The sequence below is a fragment of the Motacilla alba genome, chromosome Z, assembly GCF_015832195.1.
Source record: "Motacilla alba alba isolate MOTALB_02 chromosome Z, Motacilla_alba_V1.0_pri, whole genome shotgun sequence".
Lineage (NCBI taxonomy): Eukaryota > Metazoa > Chordata > Aves > Passeriformes > Motacillidae > Motacilla > Motacilla alba.
In genome coordinates this window covers 24,236,714-24,261,431 of record NC_052046.1, presented here as the reverse complement: position 1 = coordinate 24,261,431, position 24,718 = coordinate 24,236,714, and the positions used below count along the sequence as shown (strand labels likewise).

General features: G+C 37.0%; 1 protein-coding gene across 4 annotated transcripts in view; it reads right to left on the bottom strand.

Annotated features, from left to right (window-relative positions):
• Positions 1-2,666: 2,666 nt before the first annotated feature.
• The window catches only part of CERT1 (ceramide transporter 1), an 82,474-nt gene continuing 60,422 nt past the window's right edge, over positions 2,667-24,718 (bottom strand). For 2 of the 4 annotated variants that reach the window (XM_038124391.1, XM_038124393.1), the window contains 11 exons: positions 20,216-20,308; positions 17,402-17,488; positions 16,361-16,453; positions 15,709-15,786; positions 11,442-11,537; positions 10,635-10,767; positions 10,440-10,510; positions 9,005-9,133; positions 8,114-8,243; positions 6,726-6,862; positions 2,667-5,601 (listed from right to left, as the gene is read on the bottom strand). In XM_038124391.1, coding sequence (XP_037980319.1) covers positions 6,735-6,862; positions 8,114-8,243; positions 9,005-9,133; positions 10,440-10,510; positions 10,635-10,767; positions 11,442-11,537; positions 15,709-15,786; positions 16,361-16,453; positions 17,402-17,488; positions 20,216-20,308 — 1,038 coding nt within the window. In that variant the 3' untranslated portion in view covers positions 2,667-5,601; positions 6,726-6,734. Of the gene's footprint in view, positions 5,602-6,725; positions 6,863-7,223; positions 7,261-8,113; positions 8,244-9,004; positions 9,134-10,439; positions 10,511-10,634; positions 10,768-11,441; positions 11,538-15,708; positions 15,787-16,360; positions 16,454-17,401; positions 17,489-20,215; positions 20,309-24,718 lie in introns of all 4 variants that reach the window. The other 2 variants (XR_005255252.1, XM_038124392.1) reach the window with 2 other exon arrangements.

Below are 24,718 nucleotides of genomic sequence, written 5' to 3'. Positions count from 1 at the left end.
TTACTGAGTGGTTTTTTCCTTCACTTGTGAATATGAACAAAAGTGGGCACTTTAAATTAGCAGTGTTAAAAATCAGTAAATGTTAATACCGATAGTTTTCCTTCTCTTGCATGGGAGATAAAAGCCTATTGCCTAATACTCTAAAAATGTCAGACTTACTGGAGTTCATCCCTCTGTGTCCACCCAGATCCCACTACTGTCTTAAGTTCTTTTAGAGCACAATTTGTGTATCCTACCTAGTCATCCAAAATTTTTCTTTTCAGTAATAGATGAATTTAATACCATTTAATGCAGGAGGTGCTGTTTCACACAAGCATAAACACAGAAACTGCTGTGCAAAAGAGCAACTAACTGTACAGCTCTTCATCAAAGCTTATGTGACAGGAACAGGTACTTGTTAGGGAAACTGTTTCTTCTCATGTAACCTAAGTTAGAAGTTAACCTAAGTTAGAAGAAAATCTAGTAATATTAACATTTGCAAGTGGTTTTCACATCTTTTAACAGTATTCCATTATTTTCACTGGAATTGGTTAGGACAGTCTTAGTTAATAAGAAAGTAAATTGCCACGTAGTTTTTATTACTGAATTTCTCACAGCTGACAGCTATATTAAATATTGAAATGTTAAGTGCTTTATATTAAAAAAATTTATTCACAATTTTTCATTAAAAGTGTACTACAAACAAATTAGCAGCTGTTAGTTGAATTACTGATGATTTTGCTTAGCACCTCTCTTGATAGTAGGATGGTTAGTTACCCTAGTAGTGCCGTGATAATTCAGTGTTATTTGAATTAAGTTTGAGAGTTTTCAAATACAGTTCAGTTAAATAAAAGTCGGGAAATATAAAAGAGCTCATTTAAATTTCTCAGGTTCTTTACAGAGGACAACCCACTGTTAAAGTCTTCCAACCTCCATCAGAAACGTTGCCACCCTTCAGCACCCCAAGTGCTTTACAAAACAACTAAAGGCAGGGGCCACTCTCAGAAGTAGCTTTGAAAGGTTTTAAACAGCTGCATTTTCAACTGGATTAGCGCCGCAGGCTCCAGTGTGGGGTGTGGGGTGGTACTTGAACGCCCTCAGGCTGAAGACAGAGCAGTGATTTCCAGTAGGGCAGCACTGAGGCGTCACCAGCGTGACCGCTCATTACCTTGACTACAAGTATTTTCTGGAGGGTACAAACACACCTGCAGTTCTTCTCATACTTGGGCGTGACTTGCCCTCACCAAGACAGCACGCTATCCTGGGCCTCCGAGCTGGAATTCCCTCATATACAGGGCCTGACTTCCTAGAAGCTGCATGTGCCAGGCTGTTCCATGGTTGAGTGGCAGTCTTATCCCAGCAAGTGGGAATTGTTAGGGTTGTTGTCATATTTTGCCACTCTTAGCACAGGTTAAAAAGCACTGGCTACAGACTTGTACAATCTGTGGCTTATCTCCTGGCGCACAAAAATTTAGGAAGTCGTGTGGATGACAACAGGTCTAACTATTGATTGATCCAAATTAATAAATAATAAAAAATAATAAAAAAAGTTTTTATTTTTAAGGAGAATGAGTTTAAACTCTGAAAACTGCAGCAATTCTCAGTCCATGCAGAGAAGGAGCAGGTGTGCAGAGAGAAGAGCTTACTGCATCAATGGCTACAGCTGAGGACACTTCCAGGTTGCTAATGCTCAAAGTGTGTCCCTTTCTTCTAACAAAATGTATTTTTCTCTTCCTATAAACTTAGCTTGTCAGAGGTGGAGGCAGAAGATGATTACTGTTAGTAATACACACCAGTAAATTGCATGTCATAGCCCTAATTATCATTCATAATCCAGAGTTAAATGATACTGTAGTTACACAGAAATGCTCAACCTCTCTTTACTGGAAAGAATAATGTAAGTTTTAAAGTATGCACATAAGTTATGGTACCATGAATGTGAAATGTGACTTTTTTTGTAGGGGGGGGCAAGATTTCTTTTTGCCAGGTAACATAGCTGCATTCTCCAAGGTCAGAGGTTACCTCAAGACTCTATTTTTTGCAATATATTACAAGAGACCTGATACAGCTGAGCTTAAGTTTTGATTCTGTTCAAGTAATGCCTTCTGTTACTTCAAACTGTTCCTCCTCCAGTCCTGCATACCTGTAAGGTTTCTACAATTTTCCTGATTGCTATATAAACAAGTAGAAATCACTGTAACAAATAAAGGTAGGATTGTTATTGATCTATTAGGCACCACCTATTTCTACTATTAAGAAAAGTTGCTCATGGAAGCTTATCTCAGTTACTAAAAATTACTCTTACTTTGGAAAAGCCATAAGTTTATGCTTTGGCACATCTTAGTCCTGAGTTGCTGTTCTTCCCATGGAAGCTCCCAGAATCTTGTTATTCCATACAAATGAAGAGCTGACATACTCGAAGTGCTCTGTATGATGACTACACTCTACCAGGAACACCTTTTAACACCCCTCTGATTGCTTGCACAGAAAGAACTTCTCAATGTATAAACTAATGTGGCATTCAGGTTTTCATCTCGGTGATCTCAGTAACACAAGTAAACTGCTTCCCTGTTAAATGCTTTCCATGCATTAGAATATTGTATATAACTTCATTCATGATTTAAAAGTTGGTTAAAAGGTAAGGTTTCTTCAAACATTGGAAAGTTAAAAACAACAATAAGCCAACATTTTTCTTCATAATTTTTAATACTTTTAAATTTTAAATACTGGTTTTAAATTTATGATTGTAACATGTAAGAGCCAACTTCTTTTAATTTTTAAAATTATCATTAGGATCATAAAGCTATTATAGAACAGTTACAACTCTACACACTCAAGGTACTCAAAAATATGATTCATGTTTTAAGTCTGTAAATGAACAGTGGCAATTCAAATACAGCATTATCTGTACAACTTGACAAAAATACAGGTGGACAATCTGATTAAACAGAATCTGCACAACTTCAGATAAGCCAGCTCAGCCCAATTAAGTAAAAGGTAAGGTTTTTTTCAAAGTGCATCACATTTTTCACAGATGAATTTGTCAAAGATTTTCAGGTTCTCAGACAGAATAACGATGACCATCTCATCTTCATTCCCAGTACAAGTTCTATCAAGTCATGTCCTTCAGATCTAGTTTGGCAACATCCAAATTCTCCAAACAGATGCAGATATCCAGAAAACAGTATCTGATGATTGCTGCATTTTCAGCCTTTTGAACTGGTTCAGCTTACAAAACAACCATTCTAGAGTCAGAAGCTGCTTCTGCAAAGACCACCACAGCTGTGTTAACACTCTTGATCTGTTAAAAGGAGGAAATGAACTCAGAGCGCACACACCTGGCAGTGACTGACAAGAGAGATGGGCTCAAGAGACAGGGTAAAAACCATAAAAGCAACATCCCTTCCAGAAGAAAGGATCTAATGGCTACTCACACAAGGACAATAAGAGAGGCCTACTGCCTTTTGAGATTACTTTTTCAGAGGTGCATTAATAATGATTTCTCAGTCACATAACTCCTTCCATAGTCTTTAAAAAGCCTCTTACAAATCTGATTGGGCAGGGCTAGCTACAGTGAAGGACCAGTGCCTTTATCTAAAAGTAAAACATACTCTTTACAAATAGTATCTGTAGTGTCATTTTATTTACAGAATAAATCGCAAAAGTACATCACATTTAGTGCAAATGCAACTAATGATATAAGTTTATATACTGCTTTGTAAACTTTCCATACCTTTGTAAAATAAAGCTATCCTATTAAATTAATAAACTTGCCCGTGTTCCAACAATTACCAGAAATGGCAAATAAGGAGTTAAACTCTTTATATTTTGGACTTTTTTTTTACGTTCCCATCAGTGGCTATGGTGGAATGTACCACTGCTTGGTTGATTGTAAAAAGATGATGTACATTTTGAGGTATAGGATTTTGTTTTTTAATGTCGATATATTAAATGCTCACTGGTGATATAGTAAAGATGTACAAATTTTCATCTTATTTGCCTTGCTAACATTACCATATAGGCACTTTTCTACATATTCAAATAAACAGAATAACTCTGTAATAAGGCATATTCCATGCATACCATTAGAGAAAGGCAAATAAAAAGGGAAGAGTTATGGAGCTTGAAATCTGCATGCGTGTGTAATCATGTGTTAGGTATGGTTTATCTCTACAGAGAAGATGAACGGAAACATTTTTCAATCATATTTACTCATTTACCAAATCTTCACTAAGTTACTGTATTATATCTCTTTTCAGGCACCTAGCACACTATATCTAATAAATTTGACTTTCAGCTTTCTTTTAAAGAAAATATATCTGCAACTTCTTGCCTCAAGATCCCCAGTTTAGTGAAACACTGTGCAGTCTCTGAAAGAGTTTCCAACTATAGGACATGGATAAAAGACCTCACAGTCAGTACTAGCTCAACACAGTCCTCTCTTAACAATTATCTCCAGAATCAAAGGCAGGCAAACATCTGACATTTAAATTTTCACAGCAGCTAAAGGGAACTTTCCAGTAATAACTACACATTTTTATAGTTCTGATGGGTTTTTGATCAAGAGGCAAAATAATTTTCTACATGAACCTCATAGCACAGCTTTATTGAGATGAGGAAAACACATGCAGGATCTGAAAATAATGTACTCATCCTCAATCTAGACTGGGAATGTTGTTTTATGTAATCCAAATTACTTCAATAAATATTATAGTGTACCTTCTCACTGCTTTGGGAAAGCCCCAGATATCATCCAAGAAAGCAGTCCACAGATAGCATGGACAGATGTCTCCTAGGTTTTAGGCTGTCTCTTGCCCTCTCATACAGAATCTTTCTAGGTATTTCTGGATCATGTTTAATAACAAAAATTATGCAGCACATATTACATAACTAAAAAATACAATAGAAATATAAAGATATCTGGAAAAAATAAAGCTTTTCACACTCTTACTCCTTCAGAACTAAAGATCGTCATAAGAGTAAGACAATAGAAAAGGCAAAGTCATAAGGATATTGACAGCCCTCAGATATTACCTGGCATTTTATGTAACAAGATGATTTATTATAGAAACCAGCAGCAAAGAACTGTGATTATAGAAAGCAAAACAAAACCTGCCAACAAGTTACCTAGGTTTTACTGAAGCCACTCCTTTCAACAACCCCAAAATACCACACAGATTTTTGTGCATATAAAGCACATACAGTATGCTATATGTGCATTTGTCTCTTGTGCTTTTTACACATGCACAAAAACTGGACAAGTATCTTAGGAAGGTTGACAATGAAATTCTACAACTTGTTTAAAATTAACACAGTAGCCCATGTTGGTGATTCAAAGTCGTATGCGCTTTTCTTCTTCTAAAGCAAGCAAATAAAAATAGAGCCATATACATGTTATCAATACATGTATTTATAATTACACACTGATTCAGCAAGAAAGTTAGCAGTAGAGAGCTATTGTTAAATATTCAGCCCCATGGTGTTGCAACACTTCTTCACTTCAGTATACAAAGCCTAGAACCTGGGCCATAAAAAGACTGTAGATCCTTCGTTCCAGCATGGAGTGCTCTGTGCATGGTCACTTCTCCAATGTGGAATGCTCACCCAGTCTTGTTCTGATTGCTGCAGGTAAGCAAAGAAAAGAATACAGCACTGAAAAGTTATACTGCTAGTAAAATGAACATGTTAAACACCTTAAGTATCATCAGGACTGCTATGATAATGTGTTAACTGTTGGCTTGTGACGCCGTGTTTCTAATGCTTTACTTACACTACTTCTCTAACAATTTACATTTAAAATTGTGAATCATTACAGGGATACCTGTCACAGAAGAATGAAACAACTAAGACTTTTGGAGTCTGACACAGTAAACAGAACCCAAAAATAGAAGCAACCTATGTCACACATAGAAAAAGTGAAAGAGACTTATCCTCAGATGTGACTGAATGATGCTGTAACACCAGCGCAACTAAACAGAATTCTGTGGTTTGACATGACAGTTATAGAAAATGAAATATATAGCAGGAGTCGAAACTAGCAAAAATAAGTTAATCCTTATTTAGCACTAAGGGGCTCAGATATCCTCAAAGTGATCAAGAAATCCTCTTCTAAGGTCATATCATCATCTAACTGTTCAAACAACTTTAGATTAGCCAATAACCTATACCATTAAGAATATATCCATTGACTTCAGAAAGCACCTGGAAATCCCTTTTCTTTCCTAGGCTTATCAGAAAGGCTAAAAACTTGAGTTACAGTCTTCTAAATACTCTAGTAATTCATGTTGGTCTGTTAGTAAAGTTCCATTAATAAAAATCCTAGGTCAAAACTATTCTGTCAATATAAAAGAAAACTGAAATGTACTCATAGTCTATGAAATATGCAATTATAAGTAGAATTTAAGTTACAAAAACTTCATGAGGCTCTAGAGTAACTTCAGTATGTATTTTTTCAAAACAAGTGCAAAATGCCTGTGATAGTTAAAAAAACTAGTAATTCGTCCTATTTTACTTCTATATAAATTGGACATGTATGCAAAAACTTGCAAGATGAACCAATAAAAGTCTATGAAAACTAATGCTAGCTAACTTGTGCAGCCTGTACATACAAATTGCATGTTTTAAAGAAGTATACTGCATACTAAAGCAAGCACTGAAGCCATGCTAATCATGTAAGACATTCCTAGACTGCATACTTTCATTTGGCCTTTAAAATGGTGAATCAAGAATTTTAAAAGTATGTATACCTGCTAGTACTAGAATAAAATAGGTTTTCCTGCTGTCTTCTCTTGCACGTATGATGTAAAACGCTTTAAGAACTTTGGATATTCTCGTTTAGCCACTGCCCGTAACACTGATGCTGGTGCCCATCCTCCTGGGTTCACTAGAAGTAAACAGTAAGAAGGAGATTGAAATAAAGCAACTCCACTAAATGCTGATAAAGTAAATTTTAGTTAATTACTCCTGCAGCTCTTCCTGAAGTAACAAGGAAGAATAACTATCAGCAGATTTTTTATGCCCCTAGGCTTGTGTTGTAGCACTTTCTGTTTGTAATACCCAAGCTCAGTTCAGATCTATGATGCCATTATTTAGAAAACATTAAATATGCTGTATGGTGAGTCTTGGAAAAATGCCTGAATAGAAGAGGATATTCTCTATGGGCTTCCAAGAAACAAAGAGAAAGAGACTTGAGTGACTTCTTATTTCAAAGAAAGCAGAGTCAGTCTTAACTTTTCAATACTTACTGCCATTTGTCTGCAGAACTGCCACGTAGGCAACACCCTGCAAATTATTATAAAGCATTTAAACAAAATTTGAATTGATTTTTAATTACATTTTCATTCACAAGGAAAGTATGTTGATGAAAAAGCTATCACTTTCCATATAGTCACAGTTCAGAATTTAGCAGTGAAAATATACTTCTTAAGTAATTGGGAAACTTAAAAAAAAACCAGTAAAAAAGCAGAGTGAGCTACCCTTGAAGTGTTTTGTAGCTCCAGGAGAGAAGACAGTAAGCATGTATCTCCAATACTACAATACATTTCTAAATACTGGGTACAGCAACAGGTACCAATTGGCTTTGACAATTTTTCAGTCAATACCAAGGATTCTATCAACTAAAACAAAAACTAAGAAATGTAGACTAAATTATACAGCAAACATCTTCATACAAAATGTATTTACTCCTTCTTGGCATCAGGGGATAAGAACTGTATCTTTACTATCAGCAGCTTTTCAGCCTAATGAGATGAACTGGGAGAAAAAAAAATTACAGTAGTACATGAAAAAACCCAACATACCATTACTGAACCTAAAAACTATGCCAACTCATTCCAGTTGCAGACATTTCTGTCCACCTTCCTCCACCCCAAGGTTTTATACTTAGGACTGAGCTACACAGCTCTTCCATTTATTCCTCTCAGAGTACCACATAATGAATGATCCCATTCACCAGTTCATGTAGTGCCTTAATTTGAGACCTTTTGAACATGATGAACACAAAGGTGATGCTATATATAGATATAATAGAAAAAGGGAAAAGGCATCAAGCCTTTTTTTCTTTTTTTGTGCCAGTATTCAACTCCCCAAAATTAACATCTATCATGAATATCATACTGAAAAATTTTATACTTACCATTAGCTACATATGTAATCTTGCACAGAATGTTGTCCCTGCTTATTTCCTTGTTGCCCTCTGGTGGGCTTACTAACGTCTGACAAATCATTGCTATATTTATTTTGGCACGGACACAGCGATTGTTCAGCTGCCAAAAATATGAAACATTGTAAGCTTTAAACCAAATTTGTTTCAGCATACTTGAGCATGAACATCTTTTCATCATGAAGTCTAAGACAACCTAGAAGCTGTGTTTCTGAGAATTTACTTTCCAGCACTTATTTGAATGTAACATGAAAGTGAGTAAAATGAAAGATACATGGTGGATAGGGAAAGTATCTAAAATGTCTTAATCTTAGGTTTCTGCTTGCTTAACAAATTATAAGTGGATTACTTCAACTGTTGTGACAAATCAGTAAAGAAACATTTCAAGAATAATGTATCAGCATTTACAAATATCAGTTAAATTTTTCCCTTAAAGGCAGGCTATGGAATAGCAATTGAAGGAAAACAACCATTGCTATTTTCTCAGAGAACCAAGGCAAAACTGTGTAAAATGGAGACTTAACCCTATCTGTAATTATACAAACCTACTCTTATATTTGACAATGCTGAAGAGATACTGATTTGATTACATACAAAATAACCTCACTTCTTTAAAATGTTTTCACATCTCCAGGAATTTTGCTTCCATACTGCTGTAACATCTTAGATCATCCAACTGAGAGATAAGGCAAGAAAGCTTTTGGCTAGGAATGCCTGCATCAAATCATTTTACCACCTGGTTTAAATGAATTGTATTTTTGTAAAAATCCTCTGTTGCCCTCACACTAGCACTGCAAATGCATTATCACCAAAGAGAAAAACTACCTTAAAAGCAGGACTTCACAGAATCAAAATAATACTTACCGGAGCACTGTCATGTTCTACAGAGAAATTGCACACAATCCATGTTTCTGGATCATTTTCACTGAATGCTGGTATCTTTCTGATGGCAGACAAATACAGCACATCCCTTTGAGAGGCTGGCCACACTCTCTGCAGAGAAACACCAGAACATAAGCTTTTCCAGGTTTAACTACTATCCTTAGTTAAAATTAAAAACCAAGCAAGGCAAACCAGGTTAGTTATATTATTAAGTTAAAGTATCTTCAAGTTAGTAATTTGAAATTACTAACTAATAATTCGAATAACTGAAAGAGAACATAGTTGTTGTACATAGGAAACAAAAATTTCAGGTTGGCTACACTTCATATGAAAAAAAGTTAAGGCAAAACTTTAAGGCCTTTGAAATGCAGAACAGTAAACAGCAATGAATTTTTCAGTTAAAAAAATAGGATTAGGTAGTTACGCTTCTGTACCCTGAACCTCAGGTTTGTGTTTTAATTAATACTTGCAAGCTACAACCTGAACTAATAGTTAGGTGTATAGGGATGCATCTACAGTTACTTATGTCTCCAGAGAAGAGCAAGAAGGGATGTATTTGAAAAAAATATTACCTCAAAAAGCTACTACTTCAGTAAGACAGATATAGCAAACTAGTATTATCCAAGAGAAAGTTTTAGAAGTGAAATGTGTGACAAAATAAAATGTACAGAATTTATTTTCCTCACATTCAATAGGAGAAAAAAGTTCTGGCTTTTACCACAACCAATACAGATGACACAACTGTCTTACTCAAAATTATGAGTCTTCTATTAAGAAAGTTTTAATGTAGTTGCACTACTGGTAAAACTGTCAAAGAAAAACCTTTGTTTTAACATTTGAATATACTAATACTTAGAAACATGCAAGACTGAGTACGTAAATTTTATTCCTATAATTTTTTCAGATCTTTACATTTCAGTTGTTGGGTTGTAATTCAAATGAACATTTTAATAAATTGACACCAAAACCATTTTGGGGGAAAAAACAATTAAGGTACAAGAACAAATGCTGTACCAACAATTAAAAACACTTGCATTATGAGGTGGTATGTCAACTAATTGTGGTGAATGCTATCCTGCATTTTTGCAAAGAAACATCAGATCCAGTGGTTTCATCCTTGTAGTCAGTGGTGATTTATTGCTTCTGTTTGCTTTGGATGAATCTGGCCTTGCTAGCAGTGATATAATCATGACATTAAAAGCAGGCCTCACTTGCTGCTACAAGCTTTATCAGACACATGCATAACCAATTATGCTCTCAAGAAAAGTCTGAAGAATTGATGTAAGTTGCAGTTTAATAGAGAACTTTTTCTGGAATATTGTCCAGAACAGTATTTTAAGTTGTTAGGCCAGTAAAGAATATTGGAATACACATGCTTCAGATGTCTCAGTAAGGTATGCAAATGAAGTTTTATTACCTTATGTGTCTGGTAAATGATGATTGCGTTATCAGCTAAATTTTCCACAACATGGAAATTTTCAATTGTTGCTAAAAGGGAAGGGGGGTGGAGGGAAGGAAAAAAAAAATCAGTGAACAGTCACAGACAATAGGACAATGCTATAAATACTATTCTTGCTGATAAACCTTCAAAGCTGAAGAACCAATGCCTTACTTTCCCAGTCATTACGAACATCAACATTCCAGAAGTAGTGGCAAACTTCATGCCCTGTTACCCCTTTAACAGCATGGGTCGCTTTCAAAGGATCTAGAACTATTCCGTTCTCTTCCACTTCTCGTCTGTATACCTACAGTCAAACACAAAGAAAGAAATACAGAATAGAAGCTGTTTAAACTGTTTATGTTTTAATTATTTAAATTTAATCAGTCTAAAAAAAACCCTGAACTAATAAACTACTTACTAGAATCTTATCACATAAATAATTTGCCATGAAAGTGTTCTCTGGTAACATCCATTGAAGACATCCTCATGTGGTAATTCACATTAAAATACCAGTAACTTTAAGGTTTTTACTCCAAAAATGATTAAGCTAGCTTATTTATTACTATCCACATGGATTTTATAATCATGGCCAACACTGTAGCTTGTTACTCGTTATTTTTGTACATAAAATTTACACATAACTTTGATACCTTTAAGTAGGAGAGAGTGAGAAAGGAATTTGTAAAGATGAATCTATTGCAAGAGTTACATAGACTTTTGTATGAATAAATAGATTAAAAGCCACAGTTCTTATGGACGCCAGTCCCAACCTAAACAGTGCTATTCCCAGAGAGAAGTTACAACAGCATAACTTGCTGATTGATAATATTTTCAAAAATCATAGAATGCTTTAGGTTGGAAAAGACCCTTAAGATCATGGAGTCCAGCACTAAACATAACACTGCCAAATGTACACTGGAAGTATCTGTCTTCACAGCGTATCATCTTATATGAATTAACCAAACCTGAAACATTTACCTTCATTTCTCCTTCTTCTACCACTAGCTGCCAATTGGCATCTCCTCCTACATCTTGCAAGGAATATGTCATGTGGTTTTGTACCATCTCTTCCACCTGTAAAGGAAAAAAACAGGCATTTTTAACTCATTCCTTCCATGTTTTTGGGGAGATACTGTACAGCATTGGAAGTCACAAGTTAATACTTCAATTCCTGTGCAGGAGCTAAATTTGAATGAGAGAGTTCTCTGTTAGGTTAGGAACAAACAAATAATGCTGGCCTTCGGAAACAAAAGCCAAAATCTTGATTCAAATTCCAATTTCCTCCTTTGTGGGTACTTCCTAGCCTGCCTTTGTGCCTTTAAACTGTCAAACCTCATCACTTCTACCTAAACAATTCTTTATTTCAGCAGATAGGAACTGAAAGTATCTCTAAATGGAATTGCAATGCACTATAAGATACTCACTGAAGAGCATTTTAAAAGCTCAACAAAGGCAGGGGATTAGGGAAAACTGACAAGCTCTAAAAAACTAATGCATATGAAAGTCATATTGGAAGAGCAGTAAAGAAAACAGTCACAAGCAAAGCATGTCTCCTCTGTTTCAGAGGTATCTTTGCACAGTTGACAGCTAGGAAAAAAACAGAACTGTCTACACTCAAAGGATTATGATGGTACAGAGATTCTATAATTACAAAATGTTCATTTAAAACTTATTTTGCTAGAAGCTATGCCTTTTTTTACAGCCAAATATTTGCTATATTTTTAATCAAGCTATGTGAATATCTCATTTTTTATTCTATACAATATGCATGAAAATGGGTACTAGGACAGGAAGATGATGCTCATTTTAGATCTAATATGTTATTCTGTTTCTTTGGTTCCCCACCCTTTTCCTAATTCCCCAAATAAAAACAGAAGCAAAATCATAGGGTATCCATTGCTGTGTAATGCTTCAAGTACTTGAAACACTTCAATAACTTTTTTCCACCCAGAAGATAGATGACTACTAAAACTTGTCACAGAAAGCAAATCCACACGATTCACAGCATTTTCCTGAACTACTAGAAATACCTTTTTTTTTCCCAAAAGAAAAAGCACTACAACCAAAATTAGTTAAATGACCAACATAAAGATTAATTGAAGAAGTGCACAATCATACAATTAACAGTCTGAACAGGGTGCTTTTGCACATCTTACAAAAATATGAAGCCTAGTTTGCAGTAAAATATGTAAAACATGTTTGAGCAAGTATGAAAACAAGTAGAAAACAAAAGTAATATTAATTAATCTTTTTTATATGATACAGAATGAAAGATGTTATTTACCATTAATTTAAGGCAGCAATTTTGTTTGTACTATGTACTCAACAGGCAATATACTTAAGGACAGAAAGAAAGAAGGTAAATGAATCAAATAAAACTCTAGAATCACAACATGAAAAAATAAAATCCATTGGATGGAAATCCTACTTTGTCTTAGTTTAACAAGCATAGACTTATCTAGACAAGGCAAAGTTATCAATCCAGCTTTTCGGTGCTCTGCTTCTGAGTTTCAGTGAACAAAAAGCACCACAAAACTTATGTTTCAGCTTCTAGACAAGCCATCTCTTGCTACCAGTTACTAGCAGGTTTCCTACAAAAGTTTCTTCCCTTTTTTTTCCAGTGAAACAATGACAGTACAATATAAACTCGGTAAGAATGTGGGCTATTTAAATATTCAATGATTTAGCTGTATGTCACACTGCTTCAAGAAAGGAATCCTTGCTATGCTCTCAACACGTACTTGTCATACTTTCAGGCCCTTACATATTTTCTATCCCACCTCTTAATTTATTAAGGAAAAAGCTACGTTTATACATTTACTTTTGATACTTTTTGCATTATGTGTTAGATGTAAAGGGACAAAGGAAATACCAAGGAAAGACGAGAACAAGGCACCCACAGGAATGCAATCTGAACAGACTTCTGCTTCATCAGGAAATGCAATATTTACACAACCTGCCTGTGCACATTCCCTGTACAAACTGTATTTAGTCTATTCACAGGTCACCATCTGTCAATCTGCACCAATTTCAGAGGCACAGTTGAGATCCAAAGATTCTCTCCCACCTGACAGGCTTACATTTACCTCTGGGTTCCTATTGGCTACAAGAACGATCTCCAAAAATACTTGCAACCTGTATGCCATACAGCCTTGACCTGAACTTTGAGTGGCAAGTTTTTATCTTTAAAGGGTCAAAGAAAACTCAGAACCTATTATAAAGCTGAGACATCTTTAAAAGAAAGTGATCTGAACTCCCACTCAACTGGCAGAGACAACAATGCCTTTCTAGAGACACACTGAAGAAACAGCTTCCATCAGAATACCTTTATACTTCTCAGTCTTAAAAACAGGGTTTTAAGTTGCTACTTGACCTTTTACTGATACCAACATTCCCTTCATTCACATGAAGTCTAGGAAAAAAAATCACATTTATTAAGAACCAAGATATTAGTTTTCCTTCCTAAAGCCAAATTGTCAGCCTGGGAACAGAGGCCAATTATTTATAAATTTTTAATAAAGTCCATAGCAAGCAGAATGAACAGGTGTGCTATTCTCATCATGCTCTCTGTTGTCTTGTCCAGTAGAACTGAAACTCCAGAGCAGGTGGAATGACTTGTTAGTCTGGCAAAAAATTAGTTTTAGGGGAAATACTTCGGAAGGTGGAACTGCATGTGGGGATATTCATACTTTCTGTAGTGAGTCCATTAACCTGAAACTGGATTAGGAGGCACTCCATAGTAACTTTCATGTATATAATCCATGCAGCAGGCAAAAAGAGCAACTTTACTCCAGTCCATTTGATCCTGATACTTAACCACAATTTGCATTATTGTGATAATGATCTGGTCCACCTCAGGTGTGTTTGCAAGTGATCTGTTCTGCAGTCACAGTGATGCTCTACAACTCGGGTTTAACACATGAATACAGAAATGTTATCACAGGCATAAAACAGGTGAAAATAAAGACACCAGAGTATCTTGGAAAACAGGAGTTCCCCTTATGCTGAATTATCTCTGCAACCACAACCTGACAGAGTACTAGTTCCCGTCTTCGCAATCAAACTTGCTTTCTATTACTTATTACTCCCTTACTTTATTATTCCCTCACTTTATTAGCCCTCCTCCCAAAGAAAAAACAACTTAGAAAACTAACTCAGCTACTTGAGTACCAATAGATGAGCCTATCACTGTTGTGCAATAGGACTTGCATACTTTTTCCCTTGCAGTAAGTTCAGATTTCAGAAATAAATTGATTGCAAAAGGTCTTGGAATTTTAGTCCACTAGACAAGTCCTTAAATGCTGGTTCTGCTCATGGAGCTGGTAGTAAGGTCTGCAGGTAACAAAATTCCAGGCTCTGTTAAAAAAAAAAAAATTAAATCCATTCCTGTTAAGAAAAAAAAAAAAAAAAAAGATTGGTCGGAGCTTTTAAAAAACCTCCAAAAGAGCAGATCCCAGAAGGAAGCTCCATATTCACCACCACATATGGGCCACAGATGGAAAGAAATAGTATAGATAACATACCTGAACTACTGTTTTGGAGATTAAAAAGCAAATACTTATCTAATTCTACTCTAAACTACCATCTTCCTAGTAAGTACCTAAAGTAATTTTGTACATTACTGGAATATGTCATTATGGCAACACTGACATACTCAGGATGTCAGACTTAATTTCTGAAGGACAAGTGATAAATGAACACTTCAATATGATCTGTCATACCCACAGTCTTGTTGGTCAACATGTTTAATGGCCTTTTTGTAATCAAACTAGTCATTGAGGTAAAAAATGGTAATAGTGAACCACAAGACTCAATGTATTAATATCATTACAAATTAACACTTCAGGCAAAAATCAAACCTTTGATTTAAAAGCAAGAAAAACTGTTCAATCTGAAGCAAAGACCATCTCCAGCCTCTCTAAAACATGTTATTCTACTTTCATTATAAATAGAGATACAAAATTTTCCAACTATAGACATTTTTATTAAATCTACTGAAGTAAACCAAATAGTTTCAGAAGATTTGGGCCTCTGCACAAGTGGTATGCATGCAAGCTGGATGTAAAGAAAGACAACCATTTAGTACAGGAATAGAGAACTCCTTTGTTTGTCTCAATGTACTAGTTTAAAGCAAGCAGTGATTGACGTAACAAAAAAATCAAAAAACAAAAAAACCCAGGTCCTAGAGAAAAGGATGATACAAAGCAAATATATGCAACCCCCACTTGACACATCAATACAGTACCTGGGCGCTGAATCTGTGAACATCATCAGAGGCACTGACTAGATCAATGGAAGACATGGAGGAAGAGCGACTATAGGGCTACCAGAGACAGACAAAGAAAAAACCAAGTAATCAGAACAAAGGCACAACAGAGCGTTCAGTACCAACTTGCAAGCACAAGATAACGAAGAAAAGGGAAACAAAAGCACCATAAGCAGCAAGCTCAGCAGCAAATGCTGATTTCATGCACCTATTATATATTATGCTCCCAGTGTAGCCCTGACAGGAGCATAGTGTTTCCAGTAACATTCAAAAACAAGTCAACCACTCCTGATACAAACAACTGGATTATTATTTTTTTAAAATAAAATCAATTCAATGAATCTAGGTGAAGGTATCTTGAAAATACTGCAGTTAGCCAATTGGGATTTTTCCTTTTTTTCTGCCTGACAAGCCTGATACAAGTAAAGAAAATAGGTTCTCAAATCAGTATTTTTGACAACAAGACAAAAAGCAGTGCTTTTTCAGTTCCAGCTACTGTTTTTTTGAAAATGAGTAGGCCACTGGAAGTTACTAGAAACACCAAAAAAATCTCACCTACCCATACAAAACATTACATGGAAACAGCACAGACCAGCCCATTATTCTGAGAAGATCAGGATAAATATCTTACCGTTTGCACAAATCGATGAGTCCCCACAGCAGAATATGCATCTCCAGAAGGTAAGGATGTTGGCCAGTGTAATCTAACCTTTTCGCTTTGGGACTGCAACAACATAGGTTTAATTATTATTGGTCAGCTGCTACGGGGTGGACTATGAAACAAAGTGAGTCATGCTCAATCTACATAGTGACTACAGCAACTAATGCTGTCCATGACAGGCATGAAGCTGTCGTCCCATTGGAATTCTCAGTGAGTGGGCCTGAAGACTGAATTAATCTAAACTTCAAGGTGTATTTCTGAGTTAAGGAAAACACACTGGCAGCACTAAAGATCCATGTAGTACTATCATAGTCACTCAAAACCTTTACTTTTTGCAAAGAGATCCCAATATAGGGTAAACTCTGTTGGGTACTACAGGTCCACTAGAAAGTCTTTTAATTCTCAAGTCGTTATTCACTACATTCCTAAGCATAAAGTCTTTTACGACAAAGGATGCACGACTTTGTTATTCCCTCTCATTTTATATGCTGCTATACTTTCTCAAACTCTATTTTCTAGAATGCATCTTATCCCTTTTTGATACTTGTCCCTGAAGTGTAGCAAAAAAATGAGTTAGTGAAGTAGCCAGGAAGAACAATGTTTTTCTTATTCCATATATCACTGAAGTAAAAAGAAACTTCAGACCAATTATTAGATTTTGAAAGACAGCTGAGATTTTGAGAGACAGTAGTATTTGATATTTTTATCTTAACAGGGCAGCAGTCACATATAGATAATTTTCACACAGGACATTTATTTAGCAATTAGAAACTAGAGACATTCAATAAACTTAGCACTTATACTATTATTTTCTAGACAAGCTATGAAGTTACTGTCTCAAAATTAGCATTGAGCAACAATATTTTATTGTAAAAATAGTATGGGGAATTCCCTGATCAGTGTCAGAATAAATTAACTAGAGCTTCATGAGATACACCTCAGAACAGACTGTAAGACAGAGAAGTCTCTCAGGAAGTGCTCATCATTAAGATATGTTTCAAGTCTTAGTACCTGTTCTTCCATTTTATCCTGTCTGTCAAGAGCAGCTTCAACAGCATCAAAGAATTCTTCTTCATTAATCAGACTATTAGGACCCTCCTAGAGCATAAGAAAAAAACTAATTAAAAATTCTGGAGACATAAAAGTTCCACTTCAATTTAACATTAGAAATACATATTTATATTTTATATGTAACTTGATGGAAACAAATTTCTTCTACAGATCTCAAATATTTTCACCAATATTCTTAGATTACAAGTTCTCTGAAAACCTTTACTTGTTAAAGGAAGTGCCTTCCTCTAACAACAATTTAATGATAGTTACATAAAGAAGAAAAAAACCCCAGGGAAGTGAGTAATAATGTCAGTATGCTTTGACTTCAAGTTTAGGACTTAATTAGTAAATGCCTTCTCTTGAAAATGTTTACAGTGTCAGTGAAATACATCTATTAAAATAACTGTGTAGTTAGATTCCTTACAAGTATTTCAGTGCCTTAAGGCACTGATATTCATGTGCGTTCAAAAATACAACAAGGGAAGACATAATTTTGGGGCTCTCTATTGAAAATTCTCAGAAACAACAGTTTAACACTAAACAACAGGTAGAGTTAAGTCAAGGATTGAAAACTCTAGTCTACTAATTTAAATGGTAATTTAATAAATTTAGGTTTACTGCTTTTACTGTATTGTAAAACAACAATCTTTACTGTATTGTAAGTCAAGAAACTTAGTAAACTTAGGTTGTAAATCAATACAACCTAAGTTGTTTTACAATACAGTAGTATTGCAAGGTAAAACAACCCCCAAAACTGTGACAGTGACACGTGGAAGAAGCAGCTGGGTTCATAACCAAGCAGACAAAGTTCAACTTCCTATTTAATTCTTTTACAGTGAATGTCTCAGTGACAACAATTAATCTAACATCAAGTATCGTAAATAGCTGTACAGTACTATTACTATTTCTCAGGCTATGACTTGAAAGTAGAAACGTGTTTCATTAATGTACATGAAAGGGCCAAGCTTATTGTACTACAGGTGCACTAGATTAAATTAGTGTGGATCCCTCATCTGTGGAAGTGTTTAAGGCCAGGCTGGTTGGAGCATTAAGCAACCTGGTCTACTGGGAGTCCCTGCCCATGACATTGGGACTATATGGCAGGGATATTGGAACTATATGATCTTTAATGTCCCTTCCAACCTAAACCATACTACTATTACTCTTCAAAAGTTGGTTTATGCATCTTAGGATAGAACTAAATACCTCACTGAGGAGAATGCTGATGAAATGCAATTTAACAGAAGCAAGGAACTTAAAATCTGAATTTGAAAACATAGTATTTCAAGTGGCAGTGACAAATTAAAAACCAATTAAAGTTAAACGTCATCTAGGGCTGTCTCTGCTGTCAAGAGTTTTCATATTTTTGTAATACTTATCTCTACAGCTGAACAATTAAAAAGGTAAAGTACAATTACATATAAGCAGTATCAAATGTATGAGAAAGTAAGAAAAAACCAACAGAAATATCTGTAAGAAACATACTTCAGACAAAAGCAAAACATCAAAGGTTAAGATATACTTCCACTTAAGAAATTAATGACTGAGATTCTTCATACAGTTTAGGTTTCCAAGGTGAAAAAGTAAGTTTGGCATGAATACACCTGTAAATCATGCTTGCACTGGCTTGTGAAACTTCACTCTCCCTCTTCAAGAAATAACCCAATCTTAAAAGTGTATTGTGCTAGTGTAGCAAGGTTTTGGTAGCCGAAATGGCTACAGGGGTGGTTTCTGTGGGAAGCTGATAGAAGCTTCCCCCAAGTCCAACTGAGACAGTGTGAGCTGGCTCTAGGATGGACCTGCTGTTGCCATTGCCCAAGGCCATGCCCATCAGCGACTATGGTAGCATCTCTGGGATAATGTATTTAACAAAGGGGAGAAAAAAACTGCAGCTAGAGAAGAGTGGAGTGAGAGTATGTGAGAGAAAGAGCTCAGTAGGTACCAGGTCAGTGAAGAAGGAGGGGCAGGAGGTACTCCACATGCTGAGATTTCCTTGAAGTCTCTGGTGCAGACCACAGTGAAGCAGCTGTTCCCCTGAAGCCCATGGAGGGTCCATGGAGGAGCAGAGATCCACCTGTAGCCCACTGAGGAGCCCACACAGGAGCAGGTGGACACCCAAAGAATAATGTGATCCTGCGGGAAGCCCACAAAGGAGCAGGCTTCTGGCAGGACTCATGGCCCCATGGAGAGAAGCTCATGCTGGAGCAAGTTTACAGGCAGGACTGTGAACTCCCTGTTCCTGAAGGATTGCATCCTGTGGGGAAGACTCATGCAGAGCAGTTCATGAAGAACTGCAGTCCATCGGAAGGACTCATGTTGGAAGAGTTCATGGAGAACTGCCTCCTGTGGGGGGAATGCCAACACCGGAGAAGGGTAAGACTGTAAGGAGCGCTCCCTGTGACAAGGAAAGAGTGGCAGAGACAATGTGAGACGAACTGATCCTTTTCTCTCTGCACAGCTGAGGGGCAGAAGGCAGAAAATTTGGAAGTGAAGTTAAATGCAGGAAGAAGAGAGGGGTAGGGGAAGGGTAGTTTTAAGATTTGATTAGTAGTTAAGCGTACTTTCCCAAGTTGAGTCTGTTATGCCTCTGTCAGCAATTGGTGAGTAACCTTTCCCTGTCCATATCTCAACGCAGAAGACTTCCATTATATTCTCTCTCCCCTGTCCATCTGAGGGGAGTAGTAGAGTGGCTTAGTGGGCATCTGGCATCCAGGGTCAACCCACTAGAAAAAGTCATAATGTTATAAAAAATTTCTAAAGTAAAATTCATACCTCATAGTCTGGCCCTCCAAAGTGGGACTTTTTCTTCAGTTCTGTCACAGCATTTTTGTATGCTTCTTCAATTCTTCTCCTTTTTTCTGTCTCCTGTAAAATTACATGACCATTTGATGCAGGAAAACTGAAATGTCAACATGCCAATAAATGGAATGGCCAGGGTAGTCTTTTCTCCAAGCAGCAACTGCAAAGCTGATGAGTTTCTGAATTTATTTGCATGTACACATTATATGTGCCAGTATACATGCATATATAATAGAAAGTTTGGGGAACTAGCCACCTTGAGGATACTTTCTAAGTTATGTGGAAGAAACCAGATCAGCAAGCAAAAACTGGTTTCTAGTTTAAGCATAGTTGTTCATGCTTCATTGGGAGTCATACTTCATATCTGACACTTCAGATAAACTTCCTTGACACAGATATTTGGGCAGGGATAACAAAGGGTAAAAATTAAAACCAGATAAAAAGCTAACATGCTGAATGTAGTGATAAACTAACAAGTTTGGATCTATAATTAGGGCAATGTGAATAATTTTGTGGATTCCATGTAGAGAGTGCAACTTGATATCCTTCTCCCATAACAGGTTGTGACTGTACTAGGTGCCAGTCTATGTAGAAACCTGATGGTTACTATATCATTGTCTATTTTGAATAAAACAATTGTAATGCCAAAATCAGATTATGTCTAATATTGCCTCTACAAATTCCACATACTGCCAGATACTTTCAATGAAAAAGCTATAAATACTTCTGAAATTCTTGCAAAAATCAGCTTTTTTTGCAAGATGTTTCTCTGTTCCCTTTCAAAAATCACTTCAGATGAAAGCAAGTTAAGTCTAACAGGTGAACATCACACACTTCTTGCAGATATGGGTTTAATTATTCAGCAACCCAAATTGAAATTTAAAGATTCAGTGGAAAACCCTAAAGTAATACTGAAAAGCTGAGTTTACTAAGTGGGAATTTGGTGGTAACATTCCCTCAAACACATTTTCCAGTTTCCAGTTAGGCAATACTTTTGATGTAGAACAAGGTAGTATAGTTTTACACACACACCAAAAAAAAAAAAAAAAGAAAAAAAGAAGGAAAATAAGCACTTTGATGGAGACAATATTCTCCTTAACTATGACTGTAGGCTTTTCTGCTAACAGATTTCACAAAATTTTGCATGTTTATCTTTTTTGAAAGGAACTGGAGAGTCCTGAAGATACATAAAGCATGACTTGAGTATAAGTCACTGAGAAAAGTAACAAAAATGTCACCAGACTCGGAATGAAAGACAAAACAGACCCCACCTAAAACACAACTCCTTCTCCCACTCACCCCAAATCCCCACACTTCCTGTAATTCAATCTGCAAATTAGTTACAATTCACATGTGTCAAAATATGACTCTCCAAATTTGCCAGCTTCTCTTGGCAATAATATTAGAAAAGGCAGAAACAAGAACAGAAGAATGCTGCAGAAGTCAAGACAACATGAAAAGCATTATCACAAAGACTTTGTTGCAAATAAAACAGTAGATCAAATACTAATGACAACATCCTTTGTATATACAATATGTATACATTTTAAGTCTGTTTTAAAATACATTTGATGTATTATATGCTGCACTGGAAGCAAAAAGCCAAGCTCAATATCATAAGAGCTAAGTATAAAAGGTGGAAAGAAAAGCTGTAACTACAATAACTTTAGATAATACTACATGCTTCATATCAATTTCATTCTGAATATTTGACTATTTTGGTAGTGAAAGAAAACTAACCATAGAATTAGAAAGGAAATATTTATTTCCTTTTCAGAGAAATTTACTAACAGATTCAAGAAAATCAAAAGTACAAAGATCTACACCATTCTCATCCCACATCTATCTATCATATGGAAAGCAATGTCTTTTGATCAGGCCCATAGTTATAAAAGTTGCTCTTAAAAAGTGATGTTTAAGCACTAAAATGAAAAGATAAAAACTAAACCAAAAGCAGCTCTACCACTGTGGAATAATGGTAGCAGAGGTCTGAATACAGTCAATCGCTGTAATTAAGGGTGTAGGCATCAAAGTGCTGCTCACATGAGTAGCATTTGTGGGAGGAGAGTGGGGCTGCCTTGCGGCAGACACAGGTGGCTCTTGCCAGCTCCAAAACAGACTCACTGCAACACAAAGCTTAGCCCAACCACCAGGCATGTGACACTTCTCTGAGGGGGAAAAAAAAGGGAGTAAGAAACACTCTGTGGAGAAAAGAATTGGAAGAAAAAGTGGAAGAAAAGAATTGGAAGAAAAAGAGAAATCACAGAGGAGATTCCAAGACCAAGAAGATGAGGAGGTGCATCTCCAGGACAGAGAACATATATGTCCAAACTGCAGGAGTATTTCCAAGGGAACCACAGCCCATGAAGAATCCACACTGCAACAGATTTTTTTCCCAGAGGGCTGTCACCAATGGAGGCACTACAGTTAGTTGCACTAGAACTGGGAAAAAAGTATGAGAAGGAAGGAATGGCAAAGATAAAGTTTTGCACGAATTGCAAACACTCCATTTCTTACCCTGCACTGCCTGCTCCTAGCAGGCAGTAAGGTTATGGAACATACTACCTCAAGCAGCATGTACTGGACAATCAGCCCAGCCAGCCAGGGTTTCTGAAAGGCATGTCCTGCCTTACCAGCCTGAGCTTCTACAGGGTGACCTGCTTAATGGATGAGGGAAAGGCTGTGAATGTCGTTTCTCTAGACTTCACTAAAGCCTTTGACACCATTTCCCACAGCATTATCCTGGAGAAACTGGCAGCCCATGGTTTGGCTGAGTAACTTCATTAGCTAAGAAACATCTGTCTGGATGGCAGGGCCCAGACAGTGGTGGTGAATGGAGTTACATCCAGCTAGTGGCCTGTCACCAGTGATGTTGAAAGGGCTCAATATTTGGGCAAGCCGTGGTTCATATCCGTACTGATGACTTGGACAAGGGGATTGAGTGCACCCTCGGTCAATTTGCAGGTGACACCAAGCTGGGTGGGAGTGCTGATCTGCTGGAGGGCAGGAAGGCTCTGCAGAGGGATCTGGACAGGCTAGATCATGGGCTGAGGCCAGTGGTGTGAGGTTCAACAAGGCCAAGTGCTGGGTCCTGCCCTTGGGTCACAACAACCCCAGGCAGCTCCACTGGCTGGGACAGAGTGGCTGGAAAGGACTTGGGGGTGCTGGTGACAGAGGCTGAACATAAGCCAGGGTGTGCCCAGGTGGCCAAGAAGACCAATGGCATCCTGGCCTAGACCAGCAATAGTGGGGCCTATTGGGGCAGGGGTTGTTCCTCTGTACTCAGAATGGGTGAGGCCACACCTGGAATCCTGTGTTCAGTTCTGGAACCTTCAATCCAGGAAGGACATTGAGATGGTGTCCAGAGAAGAGCAATGGAGCTGATGGAGGACAGCTGGAGCACAACTCCTGTGAGGAGTGGCTGAGGGAGCTGGGGGTGTCTGGTCTGGAAAAAAGGAAGCTCAAGGAAAACGTCATTGCTCTCTACAATTGCCTGGAAGGAGGCTGTAGCCACGTGGGGTTGGTCTTTTCTCCCAGGTAACAAGCACAAGTGGAAGAGGAAACAGTCTGAAGCTGCAGCAGGGGAGGGCTAGACTGGATATCAGGAGGAAGTTCTTCACTGAAAGGGGAGACCAGCATTGGAACAGGCTGCCCTGCTCTGGCAAGTGGTGGTATCAGTGACCCTGGCAGTGTTAAAAAAGGTGTAGATGTGGCAATCAGGGACATGGTTTACTGGTGGACCTAGAAGGGTTAGGTTAGCCATTGGACTTGATAAGGTTTGAAGTCTTTTCCCACCTTAATGATTTTATGATTCTAGGTAGAGAAGCCTACAGGGAAGGAATGAAGTTGAGCTCGGGAAAAGGGGCAAGACAATTTATTCTACTGTTTGTCCTTCTGTCTCCCATTAACTTCCCATTATTTTAAATCAGCAACAAATTGATTTTCCACATGTCAAGAATGTTCTGTGGTGACAAAAACCAGAAAGCAATCTTCCTGTCTTTCTCTTGACCCATGAGCTTTCTCATTCTACTTTTCTCTCTAATCCTGCTGAATAGGTGGTAAGCATTTCACTCTCTGCCAATGCTATCCCACCACAAGTCTAGTTATTTAATTCAAGAAAAAAATCTCCTCTTCCAAAAGGTGAGCAAAGACAGGAATGCAAAGTAATGACTTTATAAACTAATTAAGGTACTTTATACCACTACTGTCCTCTAAACCCCATGAAAATGTCATTGATAAATGGGCCTTTTTGAAAGTTGCAAGTCCGCCAAAGCAGAGCAAGTTGAAATCTCTCAGGTTTCAGGAGCTTTTGCCCTTTTAATTCCTGGGAAAAGAAGTCGAAAGGAGTTTGTGAGCACCTTTAAAATATACTTATGCTGTATGAGATATTAGTCCCATGAGACCCCAAGTGAAATTTAGGTTTGATTTTGTTAAGCACTTGCATCTTAAACAAGGGCTTTAAAGCTAATTCACAAG